The sequence below is a fragment of the Ranitomeya imitator genome, chromosome 5, assembly GCF_032444005.1.
Source record: "Ranitomeya imitator isolate aRanImi1 chromosome 5, aRanImi1.pri, whole genome shotgun sequence".
NCBI classification, from domain to species: domain Eukaryota; kingdom Metazoa; phylum Chordata; class Amphibia; order Anura; family Dendrobatidae; genus Ranitomeya; species Ranitomeya imitator.
Genome location: NC_091286.1, coordinates 416467177 through 416483799, shown reverse-complemented (window position 1 = coordinate 416483799; position 16623 = coordinate 416467177). Strand labels below are relative to the sequence as shown.

The following is a 16623-nucleotide window of genomic DNA, read 5'->3' as shown; positions in this document are numbered from 1 at the left end:
GCAACATCGGGGTGAGTGCCGCCTCTTTCTTTTCTCTATGCAAGTGGATTGTCAGTACCCAACGATCTTCTTGCTTAGGGAGACTCTTCGCTTTTCCCAGAAGGCACTTGGAATATGCAAATTATCCTCCTCAAGCTTGAATCCCTGGTTTGGTGATGCTTTCCAAGCAGCTGGTCCCGGCTGTAACCAGCGAACTTCTTGCTTAGGGAGACTCTTCGCTTTTCTCAGAAGGCACCTGGAATATGCAAATTATCCTCCTCAAGCTTGAATCCCTGGTTTGGTGATGCTTTCCAAGCAGCTGGTCCCGGCTGTACCCAACGATCTTCTTGCTTAGGGAGACTCTTCGCTTTTCCCAGAAGGAACCTGGAATATGCAAATTATCCTCCTCAAGCTTGAATCCCTGGTTTGGTAATGCTTTCCAAGCAGCTGGTCCCGGCTGTACCCAGCGATCTTCTTGCTTAGGGAGACTCTTCGCTTTTCCCAGAAGGCACCTGGAATATGCAAATTATCCTCCTCAAGCTTGAATCCCTGGTTTGGTGATGCTTTCCAAGCAGCTGGTCCCGGCTGTACCCAACGATCTTCTTGCTTAGGGAGACTCTTCGCTTTTCCCAGAAGGCACCTGGAATATGCAAATTATCCTCCTCAAGCTTGAATCCCTGGTTTGGTGATGCTTTCCAAGCAGCTGGTCCCGGCTGTACCCAACGATCTTCTTGCTTAGGGAGACTCTTCGCTTTTCCCAGAAGGCACCTGGAATATGCAAATTATCCTCCTCAAGCTTGAATCCCTGGTTTGGTGATGCTTTCCAAGCAGCTGGTCCCGGCTGTACTCAACGATCTTCTTGCTTAGGGAGACTCTTCGCTTTTCTCAGAAGGCACCTGGAATATGCAAATTATCCTCCTCAAGCTTGAATCCCTGGTTTGGTGATGCTTTCCAAGCAGCTGGTCCCGGCTGTACCCAACGATCTTCTTGCTTAGGGAGACTCTTCACTTTTCCCAGAAGGAACCTGGAATATGCAAATTATCCTCCTCAAGCTTGAATCCCTGGTTTGGTGATGCTTTCCAAGCAGCTGGTCCCGGCTGTACCCAACGATCTTCTTGCTTAGGGAGACTCTTCGCTTTTCCCAGAAGGCACCAGGAATATGCAAATTATCCTCCTCAAGCTTGAATCCATGGTTTGGTGATGCTTTCCAAGCAGCTGGTCCCGGCTGTACACAACGATCTTCTTGCTTAGGGAGACTCTTCGCTTTTCCCAGAAGGCACCTGGAATATGCAAATGATCCTCCTCAAGCTTGAATCCCTGGTTTGGTGATGCTTTCCAAGCAGCTGGTCCCGGCTGTACCCAACGATCTTCTTGCTTAGGGAGACTCTTCGCTTTTCCCAGAAGGAACCTGGAATATGCAAATTATCCTCCTCAAGCTTGAATCCCTGGTTTGGGATAAGGATGGGGACGCAGGATGGGAGCAGCACATAACAGGATGGGGACGCAGGATGGAGCAGCACATGAAAGGATGGGGACGCAGGATGGGAGCAGCGCATGACAGGATGGGGACTCAGGATGGGAGCAGCGCATGACAGGATGGGGACGCAGGATGGGAGCAGCCCATGACAGGATGGGGACGCAGGATGGGAGCAGCCCATGACAGGATGGGGACGCAGGATGGGAGCAGCGCATGACAGGATGGGGACGCAGGATGGGAGCAGCGCATGACAGGATGGGGACGCAGGATGGGAGCAGCGCATGACAGGATGGGGACGCAGGATGGAGCAGCACGTGACAGGATGGGGACACAGGATGGAGCAGCACATGACAGGATCGGGACGCAGGATGGAGCAGCACATGACAAGATGGGGACGCAGGATGGGAGCAGCGCATCACGGGATGGGAGCAGCGCATCACAGGATGGGGACGCAGGATGGGAGCAGCGCATGACAGGATGGGGACGCAGGATGGAGCAGCGCATGACAGGATGGGGACGCAGGATGGGAGCAGCACATGACAGAATGGAGGCGCAGGATGGAGCAGCACATGACAGGATGGGGACGCAGGATGGGAGCAGCGCATGACAGGATGGGGACGCAGGATGGAGCAGCGCATGACAGGATGGGGACGCAGGATGGGAGCAGCACATGACAGAATGGAGGCGCAGGATGGAGCAGCACATGACAGGATGGGGACGCAGGATGGAGCAGCGCATGACTGGAATATGCAAATGATCCTCCTCAAGCTTGAATCCCTGGTTTGGTGATGCTTTCCAAGCAGCTGGTCCCGGCTGTACCCAACGATCTTCTTGCTTAGGGAGACTCTTCGCTTTACCCAGAAGGAACCTGGAATATGCAAATTATCCTCCTCAAGCTTGAATCCCTGGTTTGGGATAAGGATGGGGACGCAGGATGGGAGCAGCACATAACAGGATGGGGACGCAGGATGGAGCAGCACATGAAAGGATGGGGATGCAGGATGGGAGCAGCGCATGACAGGATGGGGACGCAGGATGGAGCAGCACATGAAAGGATGGGGATGCAGGATGGGAGCAGCGCATGACAGGATGGGGACGCAGGATGGGAGCAGCCCATGACAGGATGGGGACGCAGGATGGGAGCAGCGCATGACAGGATGGGGACGCAGGATGGGAGCAGCGCATGACAGGATGGGGACGCAGGATGGGAGCAGCGCATGACAGGATGGGGACGCAGGATGGAGCAGCGCATGACAGGATGGGGACGCAGGATGGAGCAGCACATGACAGGATGGGGACGCAGGATGGAGCAGCACATGACAAGATGGGGACGCAGGATGGGAGCAGCGCATCACAGGATGGGGACGCAGGATGGGAGCAGCGCATGACAGGATGGGGACGCAGGATGGAGCAGCGCATGACAGGATGGGGACGCAGGATGGGAGCAGCACATGACAGAATGGAGGCGCAGGATGGAGCAGCACATGACAGGATGGGGACGCAGGATGGGAGCAGCGCATGACAGGATAGGGACGCAGGATGGAGCAGCGCATGACAGGATGGGGACGCAGGATGGGAGCAGCACATGACAGAATGGAGGCGCAGGATGGAGCAGCACATGACAGGATGGGGACGCAGGATGGAGCAGCGCATGACAGGATGGGGACGCAGGATGGGAGCAGCCCATGACAGGATGGGGACGCAGGATGGGAGCAGCGCATGACAGGATGGGGACGCAGGATGGGAGCAGCGCATGACAGGATGGGGACGCAGGATGGGAGCAGCGCATGACAGGATGGGGACGCAGGATGGAGCAGCGCATGACAGGATGGGGACGCAGGATGGAGCAGCACATGACAGGATGGGGACGCAGGATGGAGCAGCACATGACAGGATGGGGACGCAGGATAGAGCAGCACATGACAGGATGGAGACGCAGGATGGAGCAGCACATGACAGGATGGGGACGCAGGATGGAGCAGCACATACCAGGATGGAAACCATATACCAATATAAATGCTCGCCACCCGGGCGTAGAACGGGTTCAATAGCTAGTTTATAATATAACGCTGAAAGCGTCACTCTGTCTGAAGCCTTTATAGACTGCGCAAGCGCAAGCGCCGGCGCAGTCTGGCCCCCACAGAGTGACGCTCCCAGGAGATCGCGGTATGCGTAAGCACTGAATGCATACCGCGATCTCCACCGGAGAGTCAGGGACCGCCAGGAGGGTAAGTCTATTCACCTGTCCCCCGTTCCAGCGTTGCGTGCGGCTCCGTCTCCCGGGTCCTCTGCTGTGACGTTCACAGTTCAGAGGGCATGATGACGCGCTTAATGCGTGCCGGCGCCGCCCTCTGGCTGACCAGTCACAGCCAGAGGAGCCGGAAGATGGCGGTGCACAGTGGTGGAACGGGACAGACAGGTGAGTATAGCATGTGCTGGGGGGCCTGAGCTGGCGGTGACTCCGGCACCTGACCCCCACAGAGCGCTGGTGTCCCCGCCTGCTCAGGCCCCCCAGCACTCGGCGCCCAGCGACGATAGGTGAGTATGGTATTTTTTTTTTTTTATATATGGCAGCAGCATACGGGGCATATACAATGGAGCATCTTATGGAAGGCATATAATACAATGGAGCATCTTTTAGGGGGGCATATAATACAATGGAGCATCTTATGGGGCCATCAACCATAATGGAGCAGTGTACGGGGGCATATATTATGGAGCCTCTCATGGGGGCCATCAACCTTTATGGAGCAGTGTACGGGGGCATACACACTGGAGCGTCTTATGGGGGCCATAAACCTTTATGGAGCAGTGTACAGAGGCATACACTATGGAGCATCTTATGGGGGCCATAAACCATAATGGAGCAGTGTACGGGGGCATATACTATGGAGCATCTTATGGGGGCCATCAACCATAATGGAGCAGCGTATGGGGCATATGGATGGGAGAAGCAAATTAAAGAATGGTGGCGCAGGATGGGAGCAGCACATGACAGAACGGGGGCGCAGGATGGGAGCAGCACATGATAGAATAGGGCAGCACATGACAGAACGGGGGTGCAGGATGGAAGCAGCACATGACAGAACGAGCGCAGGATGGGAGCAGCACATGACAGAACAGGGGCACAGGATGTGAGCAGCACATGACAGAACAGGGGCGCAGGATGGGAGCAGCACATGACAGGATGGGGGTGCAGGATAGGAGCAGCACATGACAGCATGGGGGTGCAGGATGGGAGCAGCACATGACAGCTTGGGGGCGCAGGATGGGAGTAGCACATGACAGGATGGGGCGCAGGATGGGAGCAGCAAATGAAAATGGAGGCGCAGGATGGGTGCAGAACATGTCAGAATGGAGGCGCAGGATGGGTGTAGCACATGTCAGAATGGGGGCGCAGGATGGGAGCAGCACATGACAGAATGGGGGTGCAGGATGGGTGAAACACATGACAGAATGGGGGCGCAGGATGGGTTCAACACATGGCAGGATGGGGGCTCAGGATGGGTGCAGCACATGACAGGATGGGGACGCAGGATGGAGCAGCACATGTCAGAATGGGGGTGCAGGATTGGAGCAGCACATGTCAGAATGGGGGTGCAGGATGGGTGCAGCACATGACAGGATGGGGACGCAGGATGTAGCAGCTCATGACAGGATGGGGACGCAGGATGGAGCAGCACATGACAGGATGGGGACGCAGGATGGAGCAGCACATGACAGGATGGGGATGCAGGATGGAGCAGCACATGACAGGATGGGGACGCAGGATGGAGCAGCACATACCAGGATGGAGACCATATACCAATATAGATGCTCGCCACCCGAGCGTAAAACGGGTTCAATAGCTAGTATGATATATTGTCATTAGGAATATATTCTTTATGTAAGTTGGGTGACATTAGGGTACTGCAGCAAATATACCCACCAAGCAAGCCCTGGGTTTTGTTTAAGAACTGGCTTGGAAGGCTGATTATTGCATTCAGTATTCCAGAGTAAGCCGACACTGATACAGACAAAAGACCTCCAAAGGTTGCAGTAATGGAGTCATCATATCGTAGGAACACACTCGGATTACTGTTATTAATCTGGGCGTTCATATCTAAGAATGAGAGAAGATTGCTTAGTGTGAAAACAGTATTGCGCTTTACTGTAAACTATTGCACATTTCTAGGTTTTTACCTTCTGAGTATCTGAAGTTGACTGCATGACCATTAACATAAGTACTTATGATATCATTGCTTAAATACCATTCCACCTGAAAGAAAAGAAAGAACATGGGATGTGACTGTTAATTGTTAGAGGCTTTCAAAGTGATATTCACTTTTGTAATCGGGACACTGTCCTTATGTTCAGTTTTAGGAAAAAACAATGAGAATTCTGAGACCCTTTAAAATAACAATCAAATAGCAGTACCTTAATAGGGATGTTCACTTTGTCTTTATTTACGCATTGAGGACTGGATTATGTGCCCTTACTAATATCTAAGTATTACATGTTCGCCTCCAGCACTTGTTAGCACAGCCTTCATAATGGCTGATGGTGAAAGAACATATGATAAGTCCTGGTCATCACCCTCTAGCAATTGAAAACCACTACACATAGTAATGCTGTTTTTCAATTCGAAGAGATTGATTGACAGGACTGGTCACATGCTCCTCCTCCAGATTCTTCCAATTGAAAAACAGCATTGCTATATGTAGTGCTTTTCAATTGATAGAGGGTGATGACCAGGTCTGGTCACATGTTTTTCCATCAGCAGCCATTTTGTAGACAGGAGAACTATGCAGTCTATAAGAAAACCTAAAGTTAGAATCGGAGTAAGAGAACTTATAACAGAATCATGTCCCCAAACACATCTATAAAAAAAAAGATAAAGTAGTTAACTCCCTTAAGGATTGGGGTACATCAAGAGTCACTATTGGGCATCATTCTTTTACTTATTCAATAATGACTGAAAATTGTTCACATAAAAAATGTCCATATTTGCAGATGTTACTAACTAGTGTAGGGTTCCTGGCAGTGGCTTAGCACTACAATTTGATGGGCCCTGATGCAACATTTGGACCAGATCCCCTATCATGGTGTATATATCTCCCTCATCATGGCCTATCCTGGTATTTATGTCTCTTATCCTGAGCCCCACCCAGGTACTGTATATATATATATATCCCCCTTCCTGGTATATATGTCCCTTATCCTGATATATATCCCGTCCTGGCATATATATCCAATATCCTGGTCACCATTTGGGTAAATTTATGCCCCATCCTGGTATGTATAACCCCCATCCTGGTATGTATGTTTCGCATCCGGGTATGTATATCCCCCATGTTGGTATATGTGTCGCTTATATTAGATACCATCCTGATATATATATCCCCCCATCCTTGTATATATGTAAATTATTCTGAGCTCCATCCTATTATATACGTGCTTTATCCTGGGCCCCTTCCTGGTATACGTTTTCCTTATCCTGGGCCAGTAGCCACCCCTTAATTCCAAGGAAGAGAAGTACTTTGCTCTGCCCAGAGTGGACAGGGACTCTTCAATTCTGAGCAGAGGATAGGAGTTCCCCACAGAACAGGCATTCAATCCTCGGTAGTCATGTGGAAATGAGAATAAGGATGATTCTTCTACACTGTGATATTCCTTTGGATGTTTTTAGACAGCTATTAAGTCTTCTATTAGCCTTATTTTTTGCAAGCTAAACATTCTCATATCCGTTAACTGTTCCTCGTAGGACATACTGTGCAGTTTGCTGACGATCCTGGTAGCTCTTCTCAAAACTTGCTCCAGTTTTTCAATGTCTTTTTTAAAATAGCCACATTATACAACAGAAAATTCCAGCAAATCTTTCCTACTTGGCAATTAAAAACCATTTTATTCTTTCATCTTTAAAATAATCCATATGGCAGAAGTCCTTAATATACACAGGGGGATCAAATGTGGTGCCCAGAACTGGACACACTATTTCAGATGAGACTTGACCCAGGAGGAGTAGAGGGGGATAATTACTTCTTCCAGACCCTTCTTCCGGATCCATCTTGCTTACCAGAAAAATAGACGCTGCCCAGGGGCTTTGGCTTTCCCGAATCCCTGCGTTTTGCAGTATATATGACAACAACTTGTCCACCTCTTGGCCATCTGTTGGGGCAATCTTGTGATATCTTTCTCTAATGGGAGACTTCTTCATGACTGTCAAACACTCTTTAGTAGTGCGGCAGCAATTTTTCCATTTGCCCCACTTGTCCAGGGGACAATTTTGTGATATCAGCCTCCACTGGCTGTAGGAGGCGGCGTCTGGCCCATTTTTTTCTCCATTCTCTTTTACAGTGAGGAAGACTGACAGAGCTATGGATCTCCCTTCATTGGTGTCAACCTGATGGCATTGTGCTTGGTATGGTCTTCCAGCATTACTTACACATGAGTGACCTGTTTTCGGGGGGGGTGTAACTGAAAGTTAGTCCTGCTCAAGTTGACACAGCATACAGGCACACACCCCTGCATACTGTGGCCAGAGTGGGGGACTAAGAGTCCAGGAATTGTCTCATCTCCTCCTATAGACTCAATCTATACCTATGCTTCTTCTATTGGCACACAGGCACGCATCAGCATGGTGAGTATGGTCTGTCGGACAGGCAAGGTCACCATAGCTTCTGAAGGTATGACCACTTTCCTGAGGAGCTGGAAGATGTCAGGTAATTTCTGGATCTGACTTTTGACTTACCCTGATGAGTTACTGTAGCACTCTTTGACTGGCATGGAATCTGGTCACACAATTCCAGTCACTACCTTCATGTCCATCAGCTCAAAAGTCCCCAACTTCCATGAGGATGTTCATCCCCAGGGTCACAATGGGGCCTTTTACCTGAACGATCTCTTTTCTTCCCAACTCTCTTCCGCACATCTGAATGGTCATCCACACTACATCAGCCACTGGCATAGGCAACTGATTAGCAGCCTCCAGTCTAATGTTCAGCTCCTTCAAACAGCCGCTGGCATTACAAAAGTGAGATTAAAAGTACTCCTCTGTTATCGTGGTCACCTAGGACCCAGTGCCATTAAGCAGGAGGTGAATTCACAATCAAACTCATCCCAGATGATAGACCTTTCAGAAACAATATCTTCAGAACCTATCTCCTCTTTGTCTTGGATATGAGACCCCGTGGTTTTCTCCTTGACCATGGGGCCTATTAGTTTAACTGACAGTTTCTGCTTCCATTGCCTCAGCTTGGGTAGTTCCAGGATATGTGTCCCCTGCCACTTCAGGTCCAACACTCCACCCTACACTCTCTGATGGGCGATTAACTCGAGATGATGGGGGAGGATATTCTCCTTCATCTCTCCCTCATTATAGAATCGGGGGGGCTACTTCTCTGATGGCTGTCAGAGGCTCTATTTATACAGTGGAATTCCCCTCAGATGTCTCTGATCTCCTGAGGTAATTCTCAGGCCCAATCGTGTTCCCTGATAGCTGCTTCCGAAGGTGTGGCCACCTGGTGGCTCCGAATTACACCTGCTAGGGTAGGTGCTTTTCTTTCTCATACTCGAACCTCAGCCCCAACCTCCAGGAAACTCATGTCAGGATTAGATCATAGCCACCCTTTTAGGGCCTCTCAATTAGGGGTCTTTATGGCTGGCAACTAATTGATCCTGCAACACTTTGTCTAAACATTTTTCTTACAAAGTCTATCAACACTCTCTGAGCTGCTCCAGTGCTAGCTGAACTCGTTCTGGTCAGTACTCCCCCACCCATGCCCAGTACCATAAGTATGTGCTGGTAGTGACAGCCTGTCTTACATATCTCCTTCGATCACTGGCCCTGACTGGAGTCTCTGGCCATGTATCGCCAGGGCCTCTTTGATGTTTGACTGCCGATGACTGTCTCTTCCATCCATATCGGTGGGGGTTGGTCCTCGACTGTTGACCGTCATTGTCAAGGTTGGGAACCTTGACCGGCATCATTTGAGTCTTTGTTGCGTGACTGTCGATCTGGACCTTAACCGGCATAGCTCTCATCTTCGGTATGTGACCACTGTCATGCCTGTTGTGGCCTAGCTGGTATTCGCGGCTTCTGCCTATTATCTGGGCTGCTGTAGCTTCAGCAGGAGCATCTGTTACCTCCCTTGGTGCCAAATCTTCTCTCGTTTTGGAGCTCTGACCTGTTATATTTAAGGCTTTTTTTTGTCATGGACACCTGATATAGGGCACTGTCTAATTCTGTCCTTTCTGTAATTCTTCTTGAGAATAGTTACGCAGGGTTTTGTTTAACTCTGGAGGCCACACGGCTGTGCAACCCTTTATCTCCTATGCTCTGTTCTCCTACATTTGCTTAGAAGCAATCAAATAACTGTATATTAATACCAGTATGTAAAAGACGTATAAAGAAAACAAAGGTTATCTACTTGTCTACAAGAAAGGTTTATCCTCATAATTAAAATATTTTTTTTATAGTATGTTATACTATGTATGTGAGAACCAATACCACAAATTATCTGAGGTCAGTAGATAATCCAGAGACAGAATAGTTACTGACAATGAACCCCCAACAGCTATTCCTTTCTTAGCTTTACCTTCTTGTAATGAAGTGTGTACCATTTATTCTGTAAAATTTATAGCAAAACAGTTTTACATGTTGTGTGACAAATATGTACAGTATCTCCAATTTCACTCTACATATTAAAAGGAACCTTTCATCTCCCTAAACGTTATTAATCCCCAGATATAGGGTTAATATGCAGATAAATAGCACTACAATTCTGTCTTGCTGCCTTACTGAACATGCATCTATCAGGAGAACATTAACTTTAGTACTCATGGTGGTCGCCAGTTATGGGGGCATTGTGAATGGCAGCTTTAAGCCCGACTTGGCACTTTGACAGCTCGTTCTGCACAGATGGGCAACAAATTGAGCTGAAATCAAAGCACCGTGGCATGCATACAGCTGCCACTCAATGTGTACTGAGCGGTGACTGAAGTCACTCAGGCACACCTCTATGGCTACGGTCACACTATCAGTATTTGGTCACTATTTCACATCAGTATTTGTTAGCCAAAACCAGGAGTGGGTCAAAAATACAGACTTGGTGACATGTTTCTATTATAGCTTTCCCCTCTGTTTTTCCTCTCCTGGTTTTGGCTTATAAATACTGATGTAAAATACTGACCACATACTGATAGTGTGACCGTAGCCTATGACTGAAAGTGGTTGGGTCCCAGGAGGAATAAAATTCCTTTTTATCCTAGGTGTCACACTTTCAGTAAGGTGGCCAAAGAGCATTGTAAAGCTGTAAACCTGCAGATTAACTGTATATTTGGAGATTGATAGCATTTGAGAACATGGCAAATTCCCTTTAAATCTATATACTGTCGTTAGAATTTACAATTACTCTTGAAACCCAATTGGACAAATTCTGGAGCTACTGTACATACAAGCAAATTTCATTACTATATACCATGGAATAAAATAGAGGAAATGCAATGTCACGTAGAATAACAACTCCTATGCTAACATACGAGTGTTGAAAGTGCTCTTTTGAGGACCTTGGCTTTAAGGAATGGCAGAGAGCCATGAAGAACCATAATGATGTTTTGGTCACATATTTTTACAATGTAGCCTAGAACCATAATTATTATTTGTCTTAATCTTTTTACCTGATATGTGCTTTATGTAGATACAAATCTGTCAATGTCCTGTACAGTATGTGTAAATTGTTTATCAAAAGGTACCCAAATATTAAATTAATGGCACTTCAGGCAATACTACAAACACATACCCTAGAAAAAAAAGAAATATCTCACAGTGCCCAGTCTGGGGGACATCACAAAATCCAAACTAATTCACTGCTATATTAATAGGAGAATAGCAAGAGGATATTTGTGAGAAAGAACCTTCTAATAATAGTATGTCATGTTAATCACATAAACTGGAGGTCTAAATAGGCCAAATCATGAAGGTATGCAGAGATGACACGCCCCCGGAAGAAGCAAGTGGCAAAACCCGCATCGGGGTAGAGGGGATGCCACTCTTATCCAGCCTAACCTTTTTCGTTCTCCTGTCATCATTCTAAAGGTATTTACTTATGGTTTATTCTTCTATGAGCACTTATGTATTGCTGATATGGACTATTCATTTTATTGGGATGGTTGCCATGACTATACTTACCTTTAGCTCTCTTAGTTTGTTTACTCATGTTAGGACTATTCTGATGTTTAGATGTAGCGTGGCCATCCAATAGGATAAATTCCATCTTACTTTGCCTATCTTTATCAGTATACTATACTGTGAGTGGCTCGTTGGTGTCAGCCTACACTGCTACTTGTGAAGTTTTATTTTCTTTTGATGTTATTATATACTACCGTTCAAAAGTTTAGGGTCACTTAGAATTTTCCTTATTTTTGAAAGAAAAGCACAGTTTTTTCCAATGAAGCTAACATTAAATGATTCTGAAACACACTCTATACATTGTTAATGTGGTAAATGACTATTCTAGCTTAAACGTCTGGTTTGTAATGCAATATCTTTATAGGTGTATAGAAACCCGTTTCCAACAACCATCACTCCAGTGTTCTTATGGTACTTTGTGTTTGATAATTGTGTAAGAAGGCTAATGGATGGTTAGAATACCCTTGAAAACCCTTGTGCAATATGTTAGCACAGCTGAAAACAGTTTGGTTGATTAGAGAACCTATAAACCTCACCTTCCTTTGAGCTAGTTGAGAATCTGGAGCATTACATTTGTTGGTTCCATTAAACTCTCAAAATGGCCAAAATAAAATAGCTTTCATGTGAAACTCAACAGTCTGTTCTTAAAAATCAAGGCTATTCCATGTGAGAAGTTGTCAAGAAACTGAAGATTTCCTACCACGGTGTGTACTACTCCCTTCAGAGGAGAGCACAAACAGGCTCTAACCAGAGTAGAAAGAGAAGTGGGAGGCCCCGCTGCACAACTGAACAACAAGACAAGTACATTAGAGTCTGTAGTTTGAGAAATCGATGCCTCACAGGTCCTCAACTGGCAGCTTCATTAAATAGTACACGCAAAACACCAGTGTCAATGTCTACAGGAAAGAGGCGACTCTAGGATGCTGGCCTTCAGGGCAGAGGGGCAAAGAAAAAGCCATATCTGAAACTGGCTAATAAAAGGAAAAGATTAATATGGGCAAAAGAACACAGACATTGGACAGATAAAGATTGGAAAAAAGTGTTATGGACAGACAAATCCAAGTTTGAGGTGTTTGGATCACACAGCAGAACATTTGTGAGATGCATAACAACTGAAAAGATGCTGGAAGAGTGCCTGACGCCATCTGTCAAGCATGACGGAGGTAATGTGATGGTCTGGGGTTGCTATTGGTGCTGTTAAAGTGGGATATTTGTACAAGGTAAAAGGGATTTTGAATAAGGAAGGCTATCACTTCATTTTGCAACGCCATGCCATACCCTGTGGACAGCGCTTGATTGGAGCCAATTTCATCCTACAAAAGGACAATGACCCAAAGCACACCTCCAAATTATGCAAGAACTATTTAGGGAAGAAGCAGGCAGCTGGTATTCTATCTGTAATTGAGTGGCCAGCGCAGTCACCAGATCTCAACCCCAATGAGCTGTTGTGGGAGCAGATTGACTGTATGGTGCGCAAAAAGTGCCCATCAAGCCAAACCAACTTGTGGGAGGTACTTCTGCAAGCATGTGGTGAAATTTCTCCAGATTACCTCAGCAAATTAACTGCTGGAATGCCAAAGGTCCGCAGTGCTGTAATTGCTGCTAAGGGAGCATTCTTTGACGAAAGCAAAGTTTGAAGGAGAAAATTATTATTTAAAATACAAATCTCTTTTTCGAACCTTGCCAATGTCTGGACTAGATTTTCAATTCATTTGTCAACTCATTTCATTAATAAAAGTATGAGTTTTCATGGAAAACACGAAATTGTCTGGGTGACCCTAAACTTTTGAACGGTAGTGTATATTTTATATCTCGGTATTCCTTCATGATTTGGTTTACTTAGTACTCCATTTTACGTGATTAGCATGACATACTATTACTGGAAGGTACTTTACTTTATCACAAATTAAGTATCCTTGTTGTTCTCCTATTAATACAGCAGTGAATTAGTTTGGATATTGTGATGTCCCGCCGACTGGGCACTCTGTGATAATCTTTTAATCTTTTTTCTAATAAAAATGTATTGGTTTTAAATCTGTTGTTTCTCTTCTTTACTGGGGAAATTTATTTTTTTAGAGTATGTGTTTGCATTTATAAATTGTATCTATACATATATGTATACATTGTACTGTATCTGAAAGGTCTAGGAACTACAAATTCAACCATACCATGACTCACTTTAACACTACCATTGCGTGATGTGTATTGCACTGCAAAGGCCTGGAAGTTGGTGGCATTCGCTGGTTCAGTCTGCACTGTACGACCTTGTAGAACTAAAGAGATGTCTGAGTCTGATGCATCAAGAAGAAGGAAATCTCCAAGTCCATTGAATGTGTAATTAAGTCCATCTAGAGTCGTAATGTGAGGATCTCCAAACATCCATCCTGTAAAAGACGACAGTTGCACAAAGTAAAACTACTTTAATAAGATACAAGTTCAATACGAGAATATTGTTTTTTGCCTTGTATGTATAGTGAAACTGCACATATGCATGTCAGTGCAAATGCTGAAGTTGCAAAGCGAAGTTGTAAGTAACCAGAGAATGTGTCCAGCAGAGAAGAAGACATTTTGGCGCCTTTGAGATGGATTTGAATTACTATGAATAATGCCTGGTTTTTCAGGCTCAATAGAAAAGAATTGAAAGTAGTCAGAGACGTTAGGTTAGTATATGACTGCAAGTGTACTAATAGGACAACCAAGCAGTACAGGGTATTTGTGACAGTGTGCGCATCGTACACGATCACAATATGGCAGTCTTCAGGCACATGCAGTAAGCACAGAAATTTGATTTCAGCCTCACCAACCCCTTTAGGTGGATTAGAAGGCAGGTAAGAAGGTTCCTATTATAAGTTTAGATATACTCACAGCATGGCTTTCAGTATGAAGAAAGCCTATCTGTGCCATTAGGAACGATGTGGACTGTCAGCGAGCTGCTGTGCTGTATTAGTGGGATCACTGAAAGTGTTTAGTTTGTGGTCAGATAGCTAAAGAATTATGTTTCACTATTATGATTTTTTTTACGTGAAAGTCTAAGGCTTCATTCAGATTTCCGTCGGTACGCGGCCGTCACTAAGCTTCGGCCGACGTATCGACGGACGTTGAAGTTTTTTTAGCACAACATGGGCAGCAGACACAGTGTTTCAACGCGTACGCTGCGCATTGTGAAGTCCCAGGGAGGAGGGGGTGGAGTTCTGGCCGCGCCTGCGCAGTTTAAAGTGCAGGACCCGACGTACGAAAAAACGTTTCCTTGAACGTTTTTTCAATACGACGGCCCGCCAAATACCGACGCATCCAGTGCACGACATATGGAACGTGTGTCCATATGCCGCGATGCGTCGGTAATACAAGTCTATGTGCAAAAAACGCATCCTGCGAGCAACTTTGCAGGATGCATTTTTTACACAGAACGATGCATTGTGATGTCTTGTAAAAGACAGAAGTGTGAAAGTAGCCTAAGAAAACATTAGATCAATACAAAATTCACAAATCATGTGACAATACAGTAACGTTATTTTTCAATATTCTAAACAATATACTATTGTAAATATTATACCATGTACATCTTTTTTTTACATAGCATCAAAAAAGGACATCCTAATAAATCTTGACCCATGGTAAGGAGCTTTAGCAATCTGAGGGCAGCATGGTGGCTCAGTGGTTAGCACTTTACAGTGATGGTATGCTCACACCAAGGACAGCATCTGCAAGGAGTATTTATGTTCTCCCCATGTTTGTGTTGGTTTCCTCTGGGTGCTCTGGTTTCTTCTCACACTCCAAAGACATACTGATAGGAATGTAGATTATCCCCAACAGGGACAGTGATAATATCTGTAAAGCGCTTTGGAATATGATGGCGCTAATTAATTTAAAATTAATTAAAAATAATTAATAATGACCTGCAGTGTTAAAATCTTATTGTGGGCTCTCATTTTGCATTATGAGAGTACAACATTCGAACAGGAGCATGAAAGTCTATGTATAATTGTTTGAGGGATTACCGCCCATGTAATAACTAGTGATGGGGAAATCTACCAAACATCAATTTATCAGTTCACTTCAGTTCAATTTAGCCAGGAAATTTAATTTGTACCAAATAAAATCTTCCTTATTGTTTTCTGAGGTATCTCCAGAACCTAGAGCATAATAAATAAAGCGTGATAAAAAGCTCACCTCACTACTCACTTGCCTGGCCCTCCAGGCAGCTTCCTGTAGAACAGTGAGCATTACATCCTCTTTAGCTCTTCCAGTATCTTTACTTGGACTTTGGGTGCTCAAAATGCATCTTTGACATCTCAACACTGGTCATGAAGCCACAACACCAATAATGACATTATGAATTACAATGTTCAAAGAGTAGGTAGAGTCTCGAGCAACGCACATCATGACGTCACACCATGCAGCATGACTTCAAAGGCCTACTCAGCTATCAAAGCCTTGACGCTCAGCTAAGCAGCCAGAATAGCTAAAGGAGATGTTGCAGTTCCAAAGACAGCTGCATAGAGGAGAAGAACGGAGGTCTTTACTTGTGGGACAGGGGAGTAGTGAGGCGAGTTATTTTTTTCACCGCCTTTCGCAATGCTCGACAAGTCAGAAAAATAGCAGATGTCTGACTGCCATTTTGTTGAATTCCCTCAAAGATAATAATAAAAAACGTAAATTCTCGAGAATGTTTTTTTTTTTTTTAAATTCAAGGTGAATTTAATTCGCCCTGAATCGATTTGTTCATCTCTAGTAATTACAGTTTACTCACCTGAAAACAATGGTTTATAATCCCAGCAATTAACTGCGGGTCTTTTTTCTTTGTACATTTCACAGAACTGGGGGTCATCAACTTCATTGCAGCACCAATCATGAGCCTGAATTTCTTCATCTAAAGTACAAGTTACATTTGTCAAAAAAAAATAAAAATATATATATACAACTAAAAATGGCATTATTATCGATTTAAAGTACAGAGTAACATTGTCAGAGTAAATGCTTCTGGCTTGAGTGAATCAGA

At 45.4% G+C, this 16623-nt stretch overlaps 1 protein-coding gene across 1 annotated transcript in view; it reads right to left on the bottom strand.

Annotated features, from left to right (window-relative positions):
• Window positions 1-16623, bottom strand: part of LOC138637788 (mucin-4-like) — a 124838-nt gene that overhangs the window by 59566 nt on the left and 48649 nt on the right. The window contains exons 9-13 of the mRNA XM_069726710.1: window positions 16375-16494; window positions 13803-14008; window positions 8328-8441; window positions 5639-5714; window positions 5385-5558 (exon numbers count right to left, since the gene is read on the bottom strand). Of these exons, the coding sequence (XP_069582811.1) occupies window positions 5385-5558; window positions 5639-5714; window positions 8328-8441; window positions 13803-14008; window positions 16375-16494 (690 nt within the window). The remainder of the gene's footprint in view (window positions 1-5384; window positions 5559-5638; window positions 5715-8327; window positions 8442-13802; window positions 14009-16374; window positions 16495-16623) is intronic.